Here is a 25,070-nt window from a genome sequence, read left to right on the forward strand (position 1 = left end):
TATTGATGTATACATCAAATGGTTTTGTAAACTTTTGCTAAAATGCTTTTTAGTAATGGCTTAATTTGATGGCGTGAAACCACCGTGTGGCGGGGCGTAGTGTGTGGCGCCGGATCAGCTCGTCACGCCTGCCCTGTCTGTACTCGGTCCTGACTGAAGTTGTTGTTGTTGGTGTTGTGTGTGGCTGACAGCTGAAAAGCTGCAGCCGAGAGTTGTAAGAAACGAAAACTGTAATAAAGCGTGCTGAAAAGTGCGAATATGTTGTCGGGTCTGCCATGCTTCATTCACAAACCCTTAAACATGAAGTGATGTGTCACTTCATGTTTAAGGGTAGGCTTATGATTCCTTTTGGCTTTGATAATCAGGCCAGTGATGTGATGTGTTTTAGTCTTGTTTGCTGTTTTGCTTTGTTTTTTGCAACATTGGCTGCAGTGTTTATATCTTCCTTCGTGTTGTTTATTATATCTGTCAGCAATCCTTCATCTTAGGTTATTTTTGGGTTGGGTGTCTGCTAGGTAGTATTTAGTTAGTCCCTTTTTGTGTTCCAGTCTTGTTTCTCTGTTTTCGTGTGTCCATTTCTCCTCTGTCAAGTTGATCTTGGTCCCCAAGTTTAGTTGTATTTTACTTCCTGTTTTATTTTGACAGCGATTGTTCTCTGTGTTTTGTGTTACGTATAACTTCCTCCTGATGTTTTATGTTGTGTCCTGGACACTTGGAGTCCCTGCTCTGCCAATGTTTTGGACTAAGGTTTGAGTTCACTGAGTCTGAGTCCTGTATTTGGGTCCTAATTAGTGGTGCAACGGATCAGAAATCTCACGGTTTGGATCGGATCACGGTTTTAAGTCGCGGATCGGATCAGTTTTTTGGATCAACAAAAAAAGACAAAAATTTAGCATTTACTTATTTACTTAGTGAAGTATTTTTTGCCTGTTAAAAACATTCAACTCAATACTTATTCCACGAAATTATATAAAAACAAATTATGGTACAATATAGGGCTTTGCATCTACCACTCACTTCAATTCAATTCAGTTTCATTTATACAGCGTCAAATCACAACAACAGTCGCCACAAGGCGCTTTATATTGTAAGGTAGACCCTACAATAATACATACCGCTCATTATATCGCACTCCGCTGTGACATAATGAGCGGTCATGTAGCTTTCCGTTGCCCTGGAGGTCCACCCAACAGAAGATGCCTGGGACAGTTCAGCCATAACTTAAATCTTTTCCTGCTCATACATGCTCGGAACGATCTTGCCACTAAAGTGGACGCGTAGCGTGGCTCAAGCACGTTCATCATACGGCCTCCCGTCTGCAGCTAAACACCCCAGTAGCTTTTGTAATAGCTTTAAGGGATGCTTAAATACAACATACCCATACACATACTTTTTTTATTCTTCTTTTTCGAATCTTCGGCTCACGTGCGTGCCGAACCGTGGAGTGGGATCGGTTCGGATTACGGATCAACCGTGATCCGTTGCACCACTAGTCCTAATCCACAAGATATGAAGCTGATCCATGACATCATGAGTTTGAATATTTGGGAGGAACAATGCTGTTTTCATCCTGGTCACACTTACCAAACATTGTAAACTTATATTTTTCCCTTTACAACTGCACTGAGAGCTCTGTTCATAGGTTTTGTGGATTTCAGGCACAGCCAAGGGGACAAAGTTGTCTGCTTCAATCATCTTGGGATTATGCTTTTTGCAAACTACATGGTGATGATTTCTAACTCACCTTTGGGTTGCTTGCAGCTCAGTTTGAGATTTCCAGTTACTGAGTTTTTAGTTTAGTTTTGATTACTATTGTGTGCCAAGTTTTGTTATTTCTCTTGTTCTGTTAAGCTGCATACTCACTGAGATCACTTCTAGCTGGCAGATGCCTGTGTGACCTTCTGATATATTAACTAGCAGCTCATGTATCAATCAATGGGATCCACTCACACTGGTGTTCGCTCGAGCTGCTCACCTGAAAGCTTATCCTGGCTCCTGCCCACCTTGTTTCACCACCAGTTATTTTTTACCACATTGCTTTAAATGCGTTTCGCAGCTTTGCAAACAAAATTAAACTCCTAATGTGATGTTGTGCCAAATGTAGTTTTGCTTTTCCAAGATGAGGTCTCCTCTTGTTTGTGTGGTTTGTTTATCTGTGTATTTATTCATTTCTATTATTGTTTAAGGAGATGGAGAGAACCATTACTGTAATTTCAGTTATTACAGTATATGTGTAGTATGACAGTGACTAAGCTGACAGGCAGAAAAAGGAAGGGGGGAGAAAATAGGAGAAAACATAATAAAAGGATATCACACAAAGAAAAACAAACATACAGCACCTGGAACAGAAAAATGTGAAAATGCCCAGATAACACAAATCCACAATCCTCTTATGGTCTGCTCTCTTGATTGTCCCCAGAGTGCATATTTGTGTTTGTATATGGTTGTAGTTTCCCTGTCAGCGTGTCTGCTAACATGTCCTTGTGTGTTCCCTAGTGATGGACAAAGCAGTGTTTTGTGAAACACTGAAACGTTTGAAGCAGTTGTGCTGGAGTTGCATCGAGTTTCCAGAACAATTGGGCGCCTTTCTCCACAGTGACACCTGCTGGCCACTTTTGCTATTGTCTCATCTCAACAATAGTGTTCATGAAACGATGACACCCACAGCATTGCACATTGCAAGTCTAAACAATGCTATTTTATTTTAGATCTGACTAACAAGAATTATGATGAAACAAGTTTTCTAGAAATCTCCAAACAAACAAGGAAAGAAAACAGATTGTTAAAGATCACTGTAACAATATGCCTCAGTGCCTCAGGCTTTTTCAGTTGCTGAGTAATTCAGTGCACAACAGATCAATACATAAAATATATTGAGCCAACACTGCTTTGTTTATTGTGACAGACACATAGGTTTCCAGCTGTTTTTGAGATGAGTTCCAAATTACTTCCTTATCCTCAGAAAACAACTGCGGACTTCTTGGGAGTTTGTATCATCAGGTTTATTGTACACTTTCAAACACAGCTAGTAGCAGATGTGACATTATATTTCTATTAACTAGAAACAACTAGAAACAAAGATCAAATTTCTCTCATTTTGCTTCTCTTTAGTGTAGAAATAACATTTAAATCTTTCTCTTGTCTCTTTTTCTGACAGGATGCATTGATCCAATTTTTCCATGTTTAAAACCATCCCAATATCTTGACTCAAGCATCTGATAGTACATGATAGCACCATGTACTGATCAGATGGTAAATAAAATAAATAAGCTGTAAACAAACCAGCTATATTCCAGACTCTCTGGAGAATCTTTTTTTTTATCTGCAAGGCATTATCAGGCCTGACTTTCTTCTAAATGAAGATTAATAATAAAATCCTCCTGAAATATAAATAAAAATATACAAATGTGTTGATTTGGTGTTTATTAATTTATTAGCAAAATAACAACAAAACACAGAAGGACCAAAGATAAATAACATGAAATCTGGTTCACCTCCTCATCATTGTTGGGGTTTTCTTTCTAATATTTAGACTCTTTTGATAGAAGTTCCTTGACGCAACAGTTCTGGCCACTATATAAATAAAACAGAATTCAGTTGAACTCTTACTGGTTCACCAGTGATGTGGTGGATACCATAACAGACTTGGTAGTAAACTGATGGATGGTTGGTGTGTAGGTCTTCCACCCCTCACAGCCCGACATTTGGCTGTGTGCCGACACAGCTGTGTCATAAGTAAAGAATGCTGAACACAAGCTACTGTGGTGCCTACAGCTTAGCAGAGATAAAGGGACTTGTGGGCTAGCATTTTCCCTTCCAAATCCCACAGCATCCTGACACATTCCTTCTCTCTTTTTGTGTTTGTAAATGCTTCCTTCTTCATTGTGCCCATGAAGGATTTCATCAGTCTCCGAACAAGGGGTGGCTGTAGCTCTGGAGGTAGAGCAGCTCATCTACTAATTGGAAAGTTAGTGCTTTGATCCCTGGATGCTCCAGTCTGCATGCCAGATATCCTTGGAATCCTTGCAAGAGAACCCCAAGCTGCTCTCTGATGCCTCCATGGGAGTATGAAAGTGTATTTATGTTAGATATAAAGAACTTGAAAAATCTGCTGCAGATTGTATAAAGTGGTTTGAGTCCTCAGGTATAGTAGAAAGCACTATATAAGAACCAATCCATTCACCAATGACAATGAGTTGACCAGGCTATTCCAGAAACCTAATGCTAGCCTGCTTTGCTCATTCCAAAAACACTTTTGATGGGATCATTGTCCTCTAGGAAAACACCACCCAACTATTGAGCTGAAGTTAAAGAATTTGGAGGTAGTCCTTCTTCTTCATTATGTACCACTGCCGCTGGCAGCTAAACACCTGCACAATATGACACTACCAACAGTATATTGACAGTTGTTCGGTAGTAGATTGTTGTTCGGTCTGAAAACCTGGCCTCGCCTCAAACATTTCTCTTTTCATTGTCACAAAACAGTTTAATCTTTGTCTCATTTGACCATAAAACCTCTCTCCAGAAGCCATTTGGCTTGTTGTTGGCAGCTGCAAATATCGATTTTGACACAGAGGCTTTTTTTTTCATGGCTGGCACTCTCTCGATGTATGGGGAGAAAAGTCATGATGCTGGTATTCCAGCAGTTTCCGTTCCATGGCAGGCTTGAGCCTTGGTGGTTTCTGAGTCATTTCTGAACACCTTAACCAACTTCCTGTAATCTGAGGGTGAGATTTTGAGTCTCCGTCCAGACGGACAAGTGGTGACGCATCCAAATAACTTGTATTTAAGCACATTTTCTTGAACTGAGCCTAGTCACTGGTACACAAGAGCACTGTAGTACACTGGAGCACTGACAGCTCCAGTAGGTGCTCACTGACACAAGTAAAAAAAAAAAAAAGAAGAACAACTACCTTAGAACCATTGAAATATGTGCTTCTACCAAGGGGGGGGTTGGAATGGCCTCACACCCTCCCAAAAGTTGTATTGTCATATCACATGGTACTGCCATGTGGGAGCATGTGATGCTGTTTTTTTTCCACAGTCAAATGTACGCTTTTGCAAACTCATTTTTTCAAATTTGATTAAATATCAAATTTAGCATCCCCACCTACAGACCTACACTTTGGCACACTGTACACACAGACTCAGTAGCGCCCCCTGCAGGCCTCATCTTCTAAGCATAACCCATCATGATTAAGAGATTAGAAGTTATTAGCCCGACCTCCTCCCTGCTCCCCTTCCTTTCCCTCTGATACCTCAACAACAATCCCCATTTGTAGTTGTATTGTCGCTAAGGAGACGGACTTGGTGCTGCTCTCACCCAGTCAGTGCCAGTCGCTGGCAGCTGAGCTCAGCACAGCAGGCGCTGGCTCCGTTTAGAGAGAATCTGTGTTCCATGCACATATGAGATGTTTGTGTGGCTGCCAAAATGTAGCAGGTGCTGCTTGTAGAGCACTGGGGTCATGGAATGTGTGAAACGCTGCTGGAGCACATGAACTCTTTTCTGACGTGAGAGATGGATGAATCAACCAACAGCTAAAATCAAGTGAGAAAAGAAGCCTTGAATCATAAACGCTGTTATGCACTTTTTTCCCCCTTTTTAAAAAAAACATCCTATTGGTACTACACAGCTGCTACTGTTTCAGCTAATTCACTTTAAAAGCCAACCGTTATTGCATTTTAATTTTTTATTAGCTAACAATCCAGGATACTTCAGATTCTTTGCTCCATTGGTTTAAAAATAAAAGATTCTCCACTCCACTTACGTATAAGTGCAGAACTGATGGAATACTTTTTAAAACAAGCACAAAAACACAAAATAACAAATCAAAACTACAAAAGATTTTTTATTAGTGCTGTTCTTGCATTTCTGTAGCAAATGCTAATTAATTAATTGTGTAGCAAGGACTACTTAACTGCCAACACAGCTGATTGAAGCCCTACAAAAACCGATGCAAGCCAAAAGGATGGGCCAGCCTGCCAACCATTGTCAGGGAAACTGGTTGGACAAAGAGTGTTTTCACACCTGCTGTGTTTGGTCCGGTGTGAACTCGGGTACGGACAACAGCCGCACTGAGACCGTGTGGAGAAAGTGGTTCAAAAACTCCAGAGCAGTTAGTTTGTGGGGTGAACGTAATCCAACCAACTTCCAAATGTAAATGTGCGTTACAAGTACCAGAGCCACATAGCTTTATGTTCTCATTACGGGAAGGTGTAACTGTCCAGAGCACAGGACCTTCTTCCTGTATTTAATTTTGTTGTTCGTACCCCAAACACACCTGACCAATGAGTGGACTGAACATTCTCACGTGGTTTGTAGTGACGCATTTTGGTTCACTTGGATTTTTTTTGTGTACTGTGGACAACAAAGCAAACAACAGGAAAAAGCTACAAGTTTGCAAGCGCATCACTTGATTCTGAACTATATGTGTTTGAAAACAACCTAAGAGCCCCAAAATGCTGCTTGTCTACACAATACAAATGGACAAGAGAAGACAAAGACTCTCTGTGTTTGTCTGAATGAGTTCAGTACGGTTAGAATTGAATTCCATTCCATTTTATCTGCATAGTGCCAAATCAAAGGAACAATTGCCTCAAGGCATTTTACATGGATCTGTGCCCCGGAGAACAGGCTGAAGTCTTGCAACAGGAAGAAGCTAAAGGCTAAACTAAAATCTACTGAGGAACATGTAGTGTTGGCAGAAAAGAACTGTTCCACAGTAGACCTATGGTTAGACGAAGTTTGATTGAGTTGGGACATATGTGAGCCATCTTTGTGAAAGCCATGTAGTTTTAAAAGGAGGTGTCATAGTTGAGAAATGCTTTCTGCAACAAGTTCTGCAGCAACGAACTCCAAATCATCCTGTAAATTTTATGATTGGGTAAGAAACAAGGATAAAGCTCCTACTTGAAGCTGTGAAAGAATGAATTTAAATGAAACCCACTACACACTCCAAATTGTGGAGCATCGGTTGTCTTAAATATGATGCCAGGAGCTAATATTCCTTCACGGTATTAATGAATTTCCTCTCCAGCTTCGATGTGCTGTGATAGCTGGTGTAGTGTTGATTCTTCCTGTTCAGATAAAGGAAACAGCTGAGATCTGTCTCAGCTGTGATTGGCTGGAGACTGTTCTGTATCCCCATGATGCATTGTTACGTCTACATATGATAGACTTTGTGTAGAAAGGGGCTAATTTGCATTAGATATTCAGGAGATATCCAGGATATTCAAGATGAATCCTTTTTTATGTATTATGCTGTAGTATGAGACATAAAAGCCCTGAGGTTTAAGAATAGTGACAGGTGCAGCCCAGCTTCCAAATCCATGGGTGCACACCTTTCATGCTGGAGGTGAGATGCTGACAGCCTCTTCATAGTTCGGCACAGAGGAACAAAGCCCATCACTCATGCTCCCTGACTGTGATCCCAGACACACACACACACACACACACACACACACACACACACACACACACACACAGTGGGCCATCTGATTACCTGGTTGCCAGGGCAATAGGCTCCATATGCATTATTCATCAGTGTCTGGGGAGAACATGATTATGCTGTTTATCTTGTATTTGTGTGTGTGTGTGTGTGTGTGTGTGTGTTCAGGAACATGTTTTATCTCACTTGTCTATATGTATTCCAGCGATATCTTCCTGGGACCTATTTCATGTAATCAGAGGGACTTTTAAATAATTTGTGTGTCTAATGTTGCTTTGTGTGTCACATAGTATCCTAGCTCTTACACTTTGGGGTTGGAAATCCTTGTGGAAGAGTGAATTGGCTGTTTGTTTGTCGATTAATGAAAATTCTTGTGATACTTGTCAGGAGAAGATAAGATAAAGAAGCATTTAATTGTCCCACAGGGGAATATTCACACTATTCCAGCAGCAAAGTGGACAGAGCAGGAATAAATAGATGCAGCATAACCTAAAATGTACACTATACAAGGTAGAAGAAATATATTTTAAATAAATGTATCTGTATGTATGCACAGTGCTCAGGAACAAGGAACACACCAAGTCGATTAAACTTGATCTGATCAATAAAACAGATGCACCCACCCCCCTCAGTTTTTTTTTACTTTTTCTAATAATATTAATTAAATTATCAATGTTATCAGTTTTGAAGTAAAGGCAGTGATTGGCTCGGTCTTTCACAGTCGTTAGTCTTTATTTTTTTAATTTTAGCATAACTTATACCACACTTTATTCATTTTTCCATGATGCCTTTCTTCTGCAGTGATTAAATTATTTATATGTTTTAGGCGATGTGCTGTTGAACCCCTTTTTTATTGGCATGTTCTAAGGTATATTTTATTTTCATTATCTGTACATTACCACTGTATGTTTGGGGGCGCCAGGTCCGTCCAGCGTCCTCCAACTTACCACAAGGTAGTGATTGGCTCACAGCTCAGCTCCTCCCTTCACCCACGTATCCAGAACATGCAGACATGTGATAACCTCATAAATCGTTGGGGTTTTTAAATGTTTGGCTAGACTCGTCATGCATAAAACCTATGTACTGTGTTTGAGTTCCTATGCAACTCTCATCAGTATCATTAATATATAACCTGGACAATAAAGGTCCAACAACTGATGCTTGTAAAATCTCAGTTTTATTTTTCACAAAAGGGAAAAAAACAACAAAAACTGACTAATCATGAGGAGATTTTTTAAAACTCCTTTTTTGTGTTTACGTGTGGACGAGGAATAGAGTTTGTCACGCAACGTCAAAGGTATGTGCCTGTTTTCACGTCACGCTGTGCGCCACGTTATTGTTTACATGAGATGAACTGCAGAATGGCAGATAGAGACAAAATACTGTTAATCTGACTGTCTGCAGGTTTTACACGCTTACATACACACAAACAGTTACTGTCTATTTACAAAGGCAGAGGCGTCACGGTGTGATTATTTTACGTGTAGTTGTTTCTTTCCTGTGTAATAATGTTCAACATTGCTGTCAATACATTTTTCAAAAAACGCCTCTCTGTGCAAAATAGGTTCAAAAACATAAACAGCTGTAGGATCCTGTTTGTCTGTGATTTGAACCGGGGGAACAAATCGTGGCAGGATCAGCCTGATATTATTTGTATCCAGCTGTAACTTTACTGTATAAAGAGCAAACATCTCCAAAATGTCAGGAGTAGTTAGTCATTGCAAGAAGTGTTTGTGATCTAAAAATCAAGAATGTGGGATCCTGTTTGTCCGTGATTTGGAGAGCCCAGCGCTGCTCCCGATGAAGGGAAAACCAACCCTGCAGGGAGACCTACCTCAGCACTTCTGCAGGTGAAGCCAAAGGGCAGATTTGCTTCACCATATTTTCTAGTCTTTGGCTTAGAATGAAGTTGGTTTGGAAACATATTCAGCGATGCTTCATCTCCTGCTTTGCGTTTGTGTGAGAGCCCCGTCAAAAAAACCTGTCCATGATGCTAGCAGTGTCCAAGCGTTCCTTTTTCTTTTTTTTCCTTTTTCATACCGTGCCCCCCCCCCCCTGCAATGGCTCTGCGCCCCTCTTAGGGGGCGGGCCCCACACTTTGGGAAGCTCTGACTTGGGGGGGGTGACAACAGAGTTATCAGTGGATAATGAAAACGTCTGGTTGGGACTTAGGTCAAAAGTGACTGAGTAAATGAGCGAGTATAATAACTTGTTAGCTAATGACTATACTCGCACTTAGAATGACCAAAGTTGGACTTGATATTTTATTTAGCATGGCCTATAATGAGAGCAAATGAAGTCATCAAGTGTTTGGTTTGGGCTGAGGACTGTTTCCTAGACTTCTTGCAGCCACAAGTGGCTGCTTTGTTTGCAGTTTATGGCTCTCAGTATTCAGTATTCAGTATTCAGGACGGAGCAGAACAACAGTCAGATTAAGCTGAATTAGTTCACAGTCAGGCTTTTAAGTCATAGTCAGAACTGAGGCTTGTTAATCCTCTGCATCAATCTCACAGAGGTGTGTGGTTGACCGACTAATGCAAATGCATCTTTTTGCTGTGTATTCAGCTGTGGGAAGATTTTTTTTATGTTTTTTTAAGAAATCTTGTTATTTTTAGGGCAAAGTTGTTTTTATGAACCTCTGTTCACTATGTAAATATAATCCACATATACACAACCCACTGTATATTACCTTAGCTCTGCAGTTTTAGCACTTTTTAATTGTTGCTGTATTTACTCTGTGTGTCTCTGAACGTTTCTGTATGAAGGGAACCTGAGACACGAGCTGAGGGGAGCGAACAGAAACAAACAGAAAGAGGCGCCATGATGTAATAAAGAGATAATGCCAGCAAGCACTGTGTATGTGGTTTTCCTGTCACACGGCAGAAGAAGAACAGTTCACTCCACTTCTTACTACCCAGTGATTGAACTAAGTGACGCCTGATTTTTACAGAATGACTGGACAGACTTTCGGTTCAGGCCTTGTGATCTCAGCATGCAAAGGGGAAAAGAAAATGCAAAATGATGACGACATGGCTTTTTGTGGACAAGCCACACTTGTAAATAACTATACAATGAAATCTTTTTAGTAGATGTGTGTATGCATTAGCACTAAATTCATGCTTTTTGTGTGTGTGTGTGTGGGGGGGGTATAATGTGTGTAATGTCACACAATTAAAATAACTTTTCATTATCATTTACATATATACCTGTAAAGTGTGCAAGCTGCATTCTGTTCATGTCTCTTTCACGTTGCTTCTCTATTTTTGTGGGCGATGTCGCTGGTTTTTAGAGCTTCATTAGAAAGGACCTGTTTCACTGTTTGGTTGCCACACTTTGTACCTAAGGTAGAAGGTTGCACCTTTTTTTAATTTTTAAAAAAAAAAGACTTTACAGTTTGCTTGCTTTGCAACATTTTCTACTAAAAATAACCAAAGACTGACAAAAACAAGAAGTCTATGATCTCGACACAGTATTCACGTGTAGCATTGTTGTTACATTACAATTCTACAAAGAGATAACGTCCTACAGTTGTCATAAAATCCAAACAGTTCATGCTTTGTTTTAAAGATATGATCGATGAAAAGCAGATTACTCTGACTCTATAATCAAAGTTGATCATTAAGGCAACAGTTCAGCACTACAACTTCAGGAAGAAACAGACACTGTCCTGTCTATCAGAATAGACAGGACAGTGACGGAGAAGGAAGCTGCAGCGGTGCACACTAATGCATGTTCTAGAGTTACATAATACTGATGGGGACGTGTAACTGTGCATCTGTGTCACTGATTGGCTGATGCACAGTTACAGATCATGCTCCAGCAGTAAGATCAGATAAGAGTATGGTGTTGTAGAGAGAACAGCAAATGCACATAGCGTGAACTGCAGTCTAGGGCTGCTCGATTATGGCAAAAATGATAATCACGATTATTTTCACTGAAATTGAGATCTCGATTATTTGACGATATTTATTTAACAATAACAATGTGTTGAATAATGACTTTAAAAAATAATATAAAATAGTGTGCAAATAATGATAACAGTGCAAATGTTTGCAATATAAGAAATAAATGAAAAATGTAAACATCTATGTTTAGTGAACTTTGCAGTGTTGCTCTGTGGTGCAGCTACACTGTAGCAAAGTTTACACACTGTGTCTACTTGATCCACGTCTGACTGAACCCATAATGTTTCCACACCACTGAAGGTTTTTTACCTCTCTTTTCAACCAACGGCAGTCACTCTCCTCTCCAAATAACTTCTGCTTAGTTTTCCGAGCTTCCCTCGGGTCCTCTTAATCAGCGGTCCCCAACCCCCGGGCCTCGGACCGGTACCGGTCCGTGAGTCGTTTGGTACCGGGCCGTGAGAGTTGAGGCTCAGGTGTGAAATGTATAGTTTTCAGGGTTTTTATCTGTTTTCAGCGTTATTTTGTTATCGTTTTTATCGTTAACTCGGTTTTCCTGGGTCTTTTCACATGTGTTATGAATAAATCTTCTTTTTTTCGGTACCGGTACTAGTTTTATTTTGTTGTATTTATCCGCGACACCTTAAAGGCCGGTCCGTGAAAATATTGTCAGCCATAAACTGGCCTGTAGCGCAAAAAAGGTTGGGGACCGCTGATCTTAATTGTTGTGACACGTGTTCGAAATGCAGAGAGGTGCGCTCGATTTGCCACACGGAGCAGCGCGAGAGTAAAGCAAGAGGGAGGGGCTAATAATCGGCTCAGTCATTTTTAATGATCGTTGAAAGTCCAGATCGTAATCGAGATTAAAATTCTATTAATTGAGCAGCCCTACTTCAGTCTATTGTAGCACGTGAGCAGCTAAAGGTCATTGAAAAGTTTTTAAAATTTTGAATTTAAAACAAAGAAAATGAACAAAATGTTAGTTGCACATAGTATGTAAAAACAAACAAACAAGACTGTTTTTGTATGAGTGTTTTTGTGTGACTCTCTCATCCACATTCAATCACATCAATCTAACACGCTAACCAAACAGCCTAGTTCAGGGGTGTCCAAACTTCTTGCAAAGAGGGCCAAATTTTATAAAGTGAAGATGCCCGGGGGCCAATGGTTCCTTTTGACATTTTTTTCCATAACAAAGTTACGTGAAAACGTAACGAAGAACAATTTTAATAGTCATTACCTTTATTTTTAAAATGGAAATGTACCTAAATAAAAGCCACTCAGGCAAGCATGAACAACTCTAAAGACACAATTCTGCCTTTCATTTCTATCTGGAGAGTCAGATAACATTGAACAAACTGTATAGAATACCCTAAATTTCCATGAGTTTGCAATGTCGTTGCCTCATGAACATTTTAAACAGGAGTTATAAGTAATGAAAAGTGGTCTGTTATCAATAAAGTTTAAAAAAAAAAGTGAATTTTGCGCTTGACTTTTACAAGATCTTTCCAGACGTTTTTCACATCAGATCTTTCAAATCTTCACAGGAAGATTACACAACTGGGAAGTTCACTTGCCACAAGAAATAAACACACATGTAAATATACACAATATGTACACAACACACTCAGCTATGAAATAAGAGCATAACATCAACAGTTAAAACCAGATCTTAAGAGTTTAACAAAATACATTTTCCTTTTGTGAATTGCATTAGTGTGCTTTATTCTTTTTACTGTTCAGGAACACATGACTAATGCAGGGATGTCACTCCTGCTCTTCTGCGTGTTTTAGTTCTGTTTCTGGTTTGCAGTTGAATCAAATAATGGCTCATCAGCACATCTCCTCATTTACCAAAGTTCTGCACAGGCCTGCTGATGAGACATCATTTGATTCAGCTGTGCTAAACCAGAAAGACAACCAAAACATGCAGGATAGCAGCTCTCCAGTAATTTGGACATCCCTGGACTAATGAGAGGGGTGATACTGAGATCGAGATTTTAGTAAAGCGATCAGGTCTGGTTTGAGGGCAGTGGTTGAGATGCACAAAATATCAAGCAGGTGGGAGTCACTCATCCTGGATCTCAATCAGTTCTTGTTTAAGTTCATGACAGAGAACGTTTGCTCACACAAGTATTGGAACCAAATAAGCTCAGCATTTTCTTAGCAAGTGATCACACTTCAGGAAACCTGTCTTTGTCCAGCTGCCAATAAAAGTCAACAAGAGAAGACTGCCGGTGTTTTCCGCAGCACTCATCGTCACACTGCAGCTCAATGAGCTCCAGCTGAAGCTGCAGAGGAGCATCATCAGGGTCCACGGAGAAGGGAGATGAGAAAAGCAGCATGTCTTTTTCAAAAACGAAAAAAAGTCCTGAAAGCGTTTGTTAAATTCCCCAGAAAGAGACGCGATAGCTGTTGCGCAACTCTTCACGTGGACATTAATTTCCACTGGGAAACTGTCAATAACGTCTTTCAAAGCTGGGAAGTGTGCGGTACAGGGCTCTGTTAGGGACAAGTGTCTTTGGAAAAGTTAAAGTTTGGTTCCAAAGGCCTTGATGTGAGCGTATAGTTGGCTCCCCACTGCGTCTTTTCCTTGAAGATTAACATTCAGCGCATTCAGATGCTTCGTAACGTCGACCAGAAAAGCCAGATTTGCCAGCCATACAGGATCAGACAGTTCTTCCATTGGTTGTCCCGTCTCATCCAAAAACTGTCTAATTTCCTCTCTGAGAGAGAAAAATCGCTGTAGTGCAGACCACCTCACATCGTTGTGATAAATTACGTCACCGTATTCAGCCTGGATGTCATGCAGAATCTGCTGAAACTGTCGGTGGTACGGAGCTTTAGAGCGAATACAGTTGATTGTCTTTGCTACTGGTTTCATAACATCATCAAATTTGAGATGTTTGGCACAGAGAGCCTGCTGATGAATGATACAGTCAAGTCTAACAGCGTTACCTGCTTCTTCGCTGACTTCATTGCAGATCAGTGTGGACAATCCGCTTCGCTCACCAGCCACGGCAGGTGCACCATCAGTAATGATCCCAGAAACTTCACTCCATGGTAGCTTCGTATCATCAACAGCTTCGCAAACAGAAATGAATAAATCCATTCCTCTGCTTTGACCCTTAAGGCTTTTGAGATCCAGCAGCTCCTCTGTCACGTTCATCTTGTCGTCGACTCCTCGTAAAAGAATCAGCAGTTGCGCGGTGTCAGATGCATCGGTGCTTTCATCACAGGCTAATGAAAAATATCAACTCCACTCCTCTGTCCCGCAGCTGTCTGTGAATGTCTGAAGCAAACATTCAGAAATTCTTGCTTCCTCTCGGGCCAAATGTTCTCCACCATTTTCATGACACAGTCTTTGACAAACGTACCTTCAGTGAAAGCTTTGCCATGTTTAGCTGTTAACATAGCCACCTCGTAGCTGGCTTTCGTGATATTTTCATGTGTCTCACAGGCCCGCGTAAAAAATCACTGTTGCAAAGCCAGAGCAGCTTGGAGTTGCTTCACTTTTTCAGCACGCTCACTCCCTGTTAGCTTGTTATATGTTGCAGCAAGTTTAGTCTCGTAGTGTCTCCTAATGTTGAAATCCTTAAACAAGGCACCAGTCTCTTTACAAATAAGACAAACACAACTGCCTCAAATTTTAAGTTTAAAAAAAAGCAGAGCAGAGAAGGGCGGGCTCGCAGCTCAGGTGCAGGTAGCAGAAAAAAATGTGCTGCCACCATGTGGTGAAAAAGGGAATTGCATTTTTAAAGTCATGAAGAAAGTGAGCCATAAATAATACATAATTAGACTGAAGCTGCGGGCCATGTGAAATCTGACGGCCCGCGGGCAGGACTTTGGACATGCCTGGCCTAGTTGATGTCAGTTTTAATCTGTTGTTTTGTGTTAACTTTGTAGATGAGCTAATTCATAATAACTTAGCTAATTTACAAAAGTGCCTCCTCTAATCTGTGATCCAATATCATTTCCAACCTTAGTAGATCTGCTAGAATGCAAATTATTTGTTGGGGAAAAAAGTGCTGTTGGTATTTACAGTGAGTGTAGTGACAAGTTTGCAGATGTGGGGACTCCTTTAGCAAGCCAAAATATCAGGAGGAGAACTGAATTGTGCAAACTGGTTTATTAATGTTGTGTTTAACGCCAAAACTTTAACGCCAAAAACGTCTTTAAAAAAGCAGCAGAGATTTAAGAAGGCATGCTAGAAGACAGCAAACTTTGATTTTCTTTTAGTCATAGTCTTTTGACTAAAATGTAATTTAGTTTTGGTAATAATTTAGGCATCTAAATTATTTTAGCTTTAGTCTAGTTTTAGGTAACCAAAGTAAGATTATCGTTCACTAAATCTGATTTCATTAAAATATAAAATGTAAAAGTTTGTTGTATTTTTACACATTTTTATAAACAACCTGTGTATGGGCTCAAAATGTGGTTTATAAATATTTTGTACTTGTAAATCAGGATTTGTGTGTGTAAAAAAGATTTGTGTGTGGACTTATGATTGGTCAATGTCATGTCAATCACAAATGTAACAATCCAATCAGAGAACAGATGGGTTTGGCTGTCGGGGGGGTGGGGGGCGCGCTTTTTTTGAACTGCAGGTCCTTGAAGGGTGATACAGTTTGAAGCTGGAGGATCTCTACAGGGAGTGCAGAATTATTAGGCAAATGAGTATTTTGTCCACATCATCCTCTTCATGCATGTTGTCTTACTCCAAGCTGTATAGGCAGAAAGCCTACTACCAATTAAGCATATTAGGTGATGTGCATCGCTGTAATGAGAAGGGGTGTGGTCTAATGACATCAATACCCTATATCAGGTGTGCATAATTATTAGGCAACTTCCTTTCCTTTGGCAAAATGGGTCAAAAGAAGGACTTGACAGGCTCAGAAAAGTCAAAAACAGTGAGATATCTTGCAGAGGGATGCAGCAGTCTCAAAATTGCAAAGCTTCTGAAGCGTGATCATCGAACAATCAAGCGTTTCATTCAAAATAGTCAACAGGGTCGCAAGAAGCGTGTGGAAAAACCAAGGCGCAAAATAACTGCCCATGAGCTGAGAAAAGTCAAGCGTGCAGCTGCCAAGATGCCACTTGCCACCAGTTTGGCCATATTTCAGAGCTGCAACATCACTGGAGTGCCCAAAAGCACAAGGTGTGCAATACTCAGAGACATGGCCAAGGTAAGAAAGGCTGAAAGACGACCACCACTGAACAAGACACACAAGCTGAAACGTCAAGACTGGGCCAAGAAATATCTCAAGACTGATTTTTCTAAGGTTTTATGGACTGATGAAATGAGAGTGAGTCTTGATGGGCCAGATGGATGGGCCCGTGGCTGGATTGGTAAAGGGCAGAGAGCTCCAGTCCCACTCAGACGCCAGCAAGGTGGAGGTGGAGTACTGGTTTGGGCTGGTATCATCAAAGATGAGCTTGTGGGGCCTTTTCGGGTTGAGGATGGAGTCAAGCTCAACTCCCAGTCCTACTGCCAGTTTCTGGAAGACACCTTCTTCAAGCAGTGGTACAGGAAGAAGTCTACATCCTTCAAGAAAAACATGATTTTCATGCAGGACAATGCTCCATCACATGCGTCCAAGTACTCCACAGCGTGGCTGGCAAGAAAGGGTATAAAAGAAGAAAAACTAATGACATGGTCACCTTGCTCACCTGATCTGAACCCCATTGAGAACCTGTGGTCCATCATCAAATGTGAGATTTACAAGGAGGGAAAACAGTACACCTCTCTGAACAGTGTCTGGGAGGCTGTGGTTGCTGCTGCACGCAATGTTGATGGTGAACAGATCAAAACACTGACAGAATCCATGGATGGCAGGCTTTTGAGTGTCCTTGCAAAGAAAGGTGGCTATATTGGTCGCTGATTTGTTTTTGTTTTGTTTCTGAATGTCAGAAATGTATATTTGTGAATGTGGAGATGTTATATTGGTTTCACTGGTAAAAATAAATAATTGAAATGGGTATATATTTGTTTTTTGTTAAGTTGCCTAATAATTGTGCACAGTAATAGTCGCCTGCACACACAGATATCCCCCTAAAATAGCTAAAACTAAACACAAACTAGAAACTACTTCCAAAAACATTCAGCTTTGATATTAATGAGTTTTTTGGGTTCATTGAGAACATGGTTGTTGTTCAATAATAAAATTATTCCTCAAAAATACAACTTGCCTAATAATTCTGCACTCCCTGTATATAAATATCTGATAGCAGTTAGGTCCCCTAACTTTCAGCAGCTGTTGAAAGGATAAAGTTGTGGTATATCAGTGGTTAGAAATACATTATTACTTTAGGATTAGTTTAACACAAAGTCAGGGCTGACCCGGGACCATTGCTGTGAGTCACAGTGCGCAGCATAAAAGTCCAGATGCAGGATGTGCTGCTAATGCTAACTAAAAGCAAAGGATCCAGAATTTGTTACGCTGGCTGCTGAGCTCTGTGGGTTTTTGCAGCAGCTCTACCTGTACTAGATGCACCTGCTCCTTGTCATTTCTATCTCTGACTTCATGTCCTCTACAAGAGTTTCTGTTTTTTTTTTGCTGGTTCTTCAAATGTTCAATAAAAACATGTATGCTAATTCATAACGAAGAAAGCTTTATAATGAAGACTGACCTCTCCGAGAGCCAAACCCATCTGTTCTCTGATTGGATTGTTACATTTGTGATTGACATGACATTGACCAATCAGATGAAAGGAAGAAAAATAGGGTCAAAATTCGTACTTGTAACTTGCAGGGTTTTTTTTGGCTAAGTCCACACACAAATCTTTTACGCACACACAAATCTTTTTTACACATACAAAACTGATTTACAAGTACAAAATATTTATGACCACATTTTGAGCCCATACCTGTGGCTTCTGTAGCAGAAACTTCATTCCCTGCACAGTCGGGCTCAAAGCAAAACGGCTGAAGAATCAAACGATGTTGACCTCATACCTCATCCTGAACATGTGTATATATATGTATATATATGTATATATATGTGTGTGTGTGTGTGTGTGTGTGTGTATATATATATATATTTAATCTTTTTATTGAGCATCAAGAATGTAATTCAAAGATATACGTGTAACAAAGTCACAATGCTCCTTTTTATATACAGTGGGGCAAAAAAGTATTTAGTCAGCCACCGATTGTGCAAGTTCCCCCACCTAAAATGATGACAGAGGTCAGTAATTTGCACCAGAGGTACACTTCAACTGTGAGAGACAGAATGTGAAAAAAAAAATCCATGAATCCACATGGTAGGATTTGTAAAGAATTTATTCGTAAATCAGGGTGGAAAATAAGTATTTGGTCAATAACAAAAATACAACTCAATACTTTGTAACATAACCTTTGTTGGCAATAACAGAGGTCAAACGTTTACTATAGGTCTTTACCAGGTTTGCACACACAGTAGCTGGTATTTTGGCCCATTCCTCCATGCAGATCTTCTCGAGAGCAGTGATGTTTTGGGGCTGTCGCCGAGCAACACGGACTTTCAACTCCCGCCACAGATTTTCTATGGGGTTGAGGTCTGGAGACTGGCTAGGCCACTCCAGGACTTTCAAATGCTTCTTACGGAGCCACTCCTTTGTTGCCCGGGCGGTGTGTTTTGGATCATTGTCATGTTGGAAGACCCAGCCTCATTTCATCTTCAAAGTTCTCACTGATGGAAGGAGGTTTTGGCTCAAAATCTCACGATACATGGCCCCATTCATTCTGTCCTTAACACGGATCAGTCGTCCTGTCCCCTTGGCAGAAAAACAGCCCCATAGCATGATGTTTCCACCCCCATGCTTCACAGTAGGTATGGTGTTCTTGGGATGCAACTCAGTATTCTTCTTCCTCCAAACACGACGAGTTGAGTTTATACCAAAAAGTTCTACTTTGGTTTCATCTGACCACATGACATTCTCCCAATCCTCTGCTGTATCATCCATGTGCTCTCTGGCAAACTTCAGACGGGCCTGGACATGCACTGGCTTCAGCAGCGGAACACGTCTGGCACTGCGGGATTTGATTCCCTGCCGTTGTAGTGTGTTACTGATGGTGACCTTTGTTACTTTGGTCCCAGCTCTCTGCAGGTCATTCACCAGGTCCCCCCGTGTGGTTCTGGGATCTTTGCTCACCGTTCTCATGATCATTTTGACCCCACGGGATGAGATCTTGCGTGGAGCCCCAGATCGAGGGAGATTATCAGTGGTCTTGTATGTCTTCCATTTTCTGATGATTGCTCCCACAGTTGATTTTTTTCACACCAAGCTGCTTGCCTATTGTAGATTCACTCTTCCCAGTCTGGTGCAGGTCTACAATACTTTTCCTGGTGTCCTTCGAAAGCTCTTTGGTCTTGGCCATGGCGGAGTTTGGAGTCTGACTGTTTGAGGCTGTGGACAGGTGTCTTTTATACAGATGATGAGTTCAAACAGGTGCCATTCATACAGGTAACGAGTGGGGGACAGAAAAGCTTCTTACAGAAGACGTTACAGGTCTGTGAGAGCCAGAGATTTTCCTTGTTTGAGGTGACCAAATACTTATTTTCCACTCTAATTTACGAATAAATTCTTTACAAATCCTACCATGTGGATTCATGGATTTTTCTTTCACATTCTGTCTCTCACAGTTGAAGTGTACCTCTGGTGCAAATTCCTGACTTCTGTCATCATTTTAGGTGGGGGAACTTGCACAATCGGTGGCTGACTAAATACTTTTTTGCCCCACTGTATGTACCCCACCCAAAGAACATATTGGACACAATCCAGAGAGACAGAAAAATAAATAAATAAATAAAAAAATAAAATAAATTTAAATGAGGTACATCAACATTCACCGTATATAAAGATGTGCACTTAAAAGGCAATAGTTTGCACAAAATGAATCGCCTTCACAACAATAAGGGTATACGGTAGCTGCCAAGTGAGTATCAGATGGGAATGGTTTTAATTTTCTCTAAATGTTTTAGCAAAGTATCCCAAACGGCAAAGAATCTCTCCTTCGAGCCCTTGAGAGTATACTTTATTTTCTCCAGCTGTATAAATTGTGTCAGGTCACTGAACCACAGAGCCGCTTTGGGTGGCTTTTGTGACTTCCAATGCAATAATATCCTTCTGCGCGCAAGCAGTGTAGTCAAAGTGATTATGTTTTTGTAGCTTTTCCTTAATGTTCTATGTCCTCTATCTGTAGCACCAAATATACCCATAACTACACTGGGTTGAAGCTCAACATTCAATGCTTCAGACAGTGTTTTGAAAATTGTTGACCAGACCAAAAATAAAGTTTAAAAAAAATTGTAATTAAATTTTTTTTTAAATTTGTTTTAATGTAGGACACAATGACACACTGAAATAAATTACTGCGACACTTTTTGTAAATCAACAACAACTAACCACGTCTATCGGCGCTACTTCACTCTTTAGAATTCTTGGGAAAAACACTTAGACAGACAGTCACTTTTATACGCTGTCAAATTTACATTACAGATATGAACTGTCATCTCTGTGGTCTCTTCTATGTGAAACTGGTAAAGTTATTTGACTGCAATATAAATATGGTACACTTGCTGCTTCTGTAGTTGTGTTTTGGATATGCTGCTTGGTTTGACTCCAAAGAATGTGTTACTCACTTGCCCTGAACCTCGAGTTTCACCGACAGCTTCAAAAAGAGGTCACTAACATGAATCTAAGCATTTTAGTTGAATCTCTTGTTTCTGTTTTGTAATGTTCGAGTCCTTATTAGGAAAAAAGTGTCGTTTTACAATGTTACCGCTTCCATTTGAAGCATGTGTGTTGCATCCTTAATGGCATGCTATCATCTATTGTGTCATGTTCATGCTTACCTCATTTTCATGCATTTAATTTGCTTTTCTGTGTCCATTTATTATGACATTGCGCTGTTTTTCTGTGTTTTTTGCTCCATGTCTTGCTGCATGTGGTTCACCTCTAGCTTTGCACCGGTGGCTAGAAGCAGACCGCCAAGGCAGGGATCCAGATACTGCATCTGCAGGTAAAACACACTGCCTGTACTCCTCGATTCTGAGCTTACACTTCACATTATTTTCCTGCAAGCCAGCTTTGTTCTCACTCAACTGCTCTCTAAGTGTGTGTGATGTCAACCCTTTCATATAGTCAGTGGTCCGTAGGTGCGCATGCGCTGTCAAAATAAAAGACGCGCACCAGATAAGAAGTTGCAACGCGCGTTTGCGTACATACGATTTTCTGGAGGAGGACAGACATTTGTTTAGAGCTCTTAAAGATGTCGAAGAAGCTCCTTTACTTTGGTGTTCCTCCACCTCCACAGAAATGTCAGGAGGAGTCCGAACTGCAAAAGAAGCGCGTATTCTTGGAAAAGTGGTTGCAGGAGGTGAGCTGGCTTCAAGCAAATGCCAGCGGACCACTTATGTGCACCCCTGCATGTAGTATTAATTTTCAGCAACTTCCTTATGAGGAAAATAAACTGGACTGTTGTATATTAAAATAAATATTTTATATAAATATATTTAGATAAACTAGGTGTGGGTGATATAGCCTCAAAATTATATGTTTTTAAAAATTGTTAATTTCAGTGATTGCAGGCAGCAGCATTTATTGATGTCATCAATCAGCTATTTTCCAAAGAGCTCACTGATGACAGATTATCTAATTTAAAGTATGAATTGATTACCAAACAGTGCCAGCGGCAGAGTATACGCCGTGACATGGGATAAGTCAAAATAGCCTAGGTTCTGTTTTCCATCGAAATTTTTAAATAAAACTATGACATAACTGCTTAACACTTTAGTTTAACAAAAACAAGAACTAAAGTACCCTTACTGTGTAACTCTTTGGGAGCCTGCACAATATTGTCACATAGGAAATTAGAGAACAAATAAATTATAGAATAAATAAGTAAATTTAAACTAATTAGAAATTTGAAAAAGAATCTTGCTGGTATGTTGTATCTTGGGTTAAGTTTTTAACCACTTGTTTAAAGCCCTGCTGTTTCATGCAGTTGCACCAGTAATTTCCATCCAAGCATCTTGTTTCTACCTTTAGTTCAAACAGATTTGTAGCATATTTTGCAAAGTAATGTTCTTTGTTTGCAGTCTGATTTTTTGCAGCTCCCAAAGGCATGAGGCAGCTCATGTGAGATGAGATGACACTTGTTTTGTATTATTGTATATGTTCTTCATATAATGCTGTGATCCAAACAGTCCCTTTCATCAGTTTACTACCTTTACTCATGGAATGATAACTCAGTATAGCAAGTTCCACTTATTATACCAGTTGTTACTTATCAGCAATATTATACTAACAGCGTTAGCTATAAAACCTGTTTGCATGTTTGAATTGGTCTTTCTGCACATCAGCAGCTTGTGACCTATCTGTTCATACTTCACTGTGTTTCCTGAATTATGATGAGTTTCTCTGTGCAATTAAACACATCTGAATAGAACTAAGAAAATGTGTTTATTATGTAAACCATATTCATGATTATGTCCATTAAATCTTTTCACAGTTTTAGTTTTAGGTTAATATTATTTACCAGCTTTAGGGAGTTTAAAGGCCAGCATGAAATTGTCCACATAGCACAGGGCGCATCGTACCACATATTTAGCTTCAAATTAAACTTTTGGCCCTTTTGGGGATAGAGAAATCATGTCAGTCCCTATCTGTTTGTGTTAGGCCAACATTCCTGTGCTTTGTAGATCCCCGTGGATCACCTCACCACCTCCATGTGGATTACAGTCTTCAATCCATTTCATCCTCTTAGCCAGTCGCTGTCTCTCATTTCCTGTCTGCATTCTACAACTGACAATGCTGAATGTAGGTCAGCTTATTTGAACTTGGTATCCAAATCAGCCCCTCTTGTCTTCATGACTCAAGCGGGCTAGTTTATTTGGGATTTTTTTAGTTATTGTGCTTATGCCTGACTTCTCTTCTCTTCTGCCTTAGAGTTAACAGCCTTATAGTAAAGCAGTTATCTCCTGGGGTAGACAGTCAAATGCCTATAGCACAGGTGTCGAGGGCCGGTGTCCTGCAGGTTTTAAATGTGTCCTTGATCCAACACAGCTGATTTAAATGGCTAAATTACCTCCTCAATATGTCTTGAAGTTCTCCAGAGGCCTGGTAATGAACTACGGTATTTCCCGGACTACAAAGCGCACCTGAATATTAGCCGCACAAGCTAAAATCAGGGGAAAATCCTGTTTTGTACATACATTAGCCGCACCTGACTAAAAGCCGCAGGTGTTTCAATGTTGACTTATCATATGTAAGAGAATATGCACAAAGGGAATTGTCAGGAAAGAGATGGCTGTTTGGAGACACACCCCTTTTATTAATATTTTGAAAAACAAGTTATGGGTACATATTTGCACAACTTTTTAGGTATATGTACAAGTAGCGGTAATTACAAGTACGAAACATGTACTGTGCTTCATAAATGAGTAACAAATGTAGTACATAACAATAACCTACAGCACACCAGAAAAATAGATTCGGACTACCTTTTAGGCTCAGGTGCAGTGACACGGCTTTAACAAGAAGAAAAGTCAGTCATTCACCACCATCTTCCTGCGCACTAAAACCACCAAAGTCCTCTTCTCCAGTGTCGGAAACGAACAGGCTCAGGGTGGCTTCGTCATCCACTCTCAGCTTCTTTCCTTCGTTGTCACTTTCAAAACCAAACAAATCCTCGTTGTCAGTGTCAGAGTCGAACACCCTCAGAAGGGCCGTGGCGGTGTCCTCCTCTCCATCATGCAGCGGTCCAGCCCTTCGAAACCCGTTGGTGATCATGGATGTTTTCACACTTTTCCACGCTGTCAGAATCCACCAGTGGAGTTGAGCATAACTTGCTTTTCGCAAGTTTATTGCCGCTTGTCATCCACGCCTCCCGCTGAACGCGTAGCGCTACGTTGAAGTTTGTTTTTCGCGCTACTTGTACGGCACTATGTTGCCTGGTGGATGGACATGTGACCAACATACCACTCTTGAACCCGGATACTGTGTGTCTGATCACATGCCCTTCCGCCAGGCAACGTAGTGCCGTACAACAGCGGAACAAACAAAACAAATCGTCTTACGATATGACAAAAATCATGGACAATCCATAGAAAAGCCACACCTGACTAAAAGCCGCAGGGTTCAAAGCTTGTGCAAAAAGTAGCGGCTTATAGCCCGACAATTACGGTAATCACTTGATTCAGGTGTGTTGACCTAGGGTGAGATCTAAAACCTGCAGGACACCGGCCCTCGAGGCCTGGAGTTCCCTACCCCTGGTCTATAGGTATGAGAGAGCAGAATGGGCCAGTTTTTTCCAAGTTTCTCTCCTTTGTATATTAGATGTTGCTTTAGTGATTGTTGTAAATGTTATCCCTGATGCACAATAGCGAGTATATTGCAGTACCCATGAGAAGCTTTGGCTTCAGGGTTGATGGTGGCCTTCACCAGATGTGAAGGGCACCATCAAGCAGAAGAAAGAGTCCTATCAGGCTTGGTTAGCTTGTAAGATTTTGGAGGCAGCTGGCAGGCTCCTGCAGTCCAAGTGGAACACAGCTCAGGCAGTCACTGCAAAAAACTTGGGTGTAGGAAGACTTTGTTATGGGAAAAGAAAAAGACTTTGATCTGTCTCAAAGCAATTTTGGCAAACAGTCAGGTGACTTGGGAGAGGAAAATGGCGCTCTATTTACATGGTACATGGCGTGAGGTGCTGCTGACCTCAAATGAGGATATAGTCAAGCCT

At 40.6% G+C, this 25,070-nt stretch overlaps 1 protein-coding gene across 7 annotated transcripts in view; it reads left to right on the top strand.

Annotated features, from left to right (window-relative positions):
* Positions 1–25,070, top strand: part of LOC120745563 (DENN domain-containing protein 5B-like) — a 93,759-nt gene that overhangs the window by 19,507 nt on the left and 49,182 nt on the right. For 5 of the 7 annotated variants that reach the window (XR_005698657.1, XM_040050545.1, XM_040050550.1 and 2 more), the window contains one exon: positions 21,294–21,353. The exons of the other annotated variants lie outside the window; for them this stretch is intronic. Coding sequence is in view for 4 of the 5 variants with exons in the window: in XM_040050545.1 (XP_039906479.1) it covers positions 21,294–21,353 (60 nt within the window). In the remaining variant the exon portion in view is untranslated. The remainder of the gene's footprint in view (positions 1–21,293; positions 21,354–25,070) is intronic. 7 annotated transcript variants of the gene reach the window in all.

This window comes from Simochromis diagramma, unplaced genomic scaffold (genome assembly GCF_900408965.1).
Source record: "Simochromis diagramma unplaced genomic scaffold, fSimDia1.1 OVJJ01000131.1, whole genome shotgun sequence".
In the NCBI taxonomy this organism is placed as follows: domain Eukaryota; kingdom Metazoa; phylum Chordata; class Actinopteri; order Cichliformes; family Cichlidae; genus Simochromis; species Simochromis diagramma.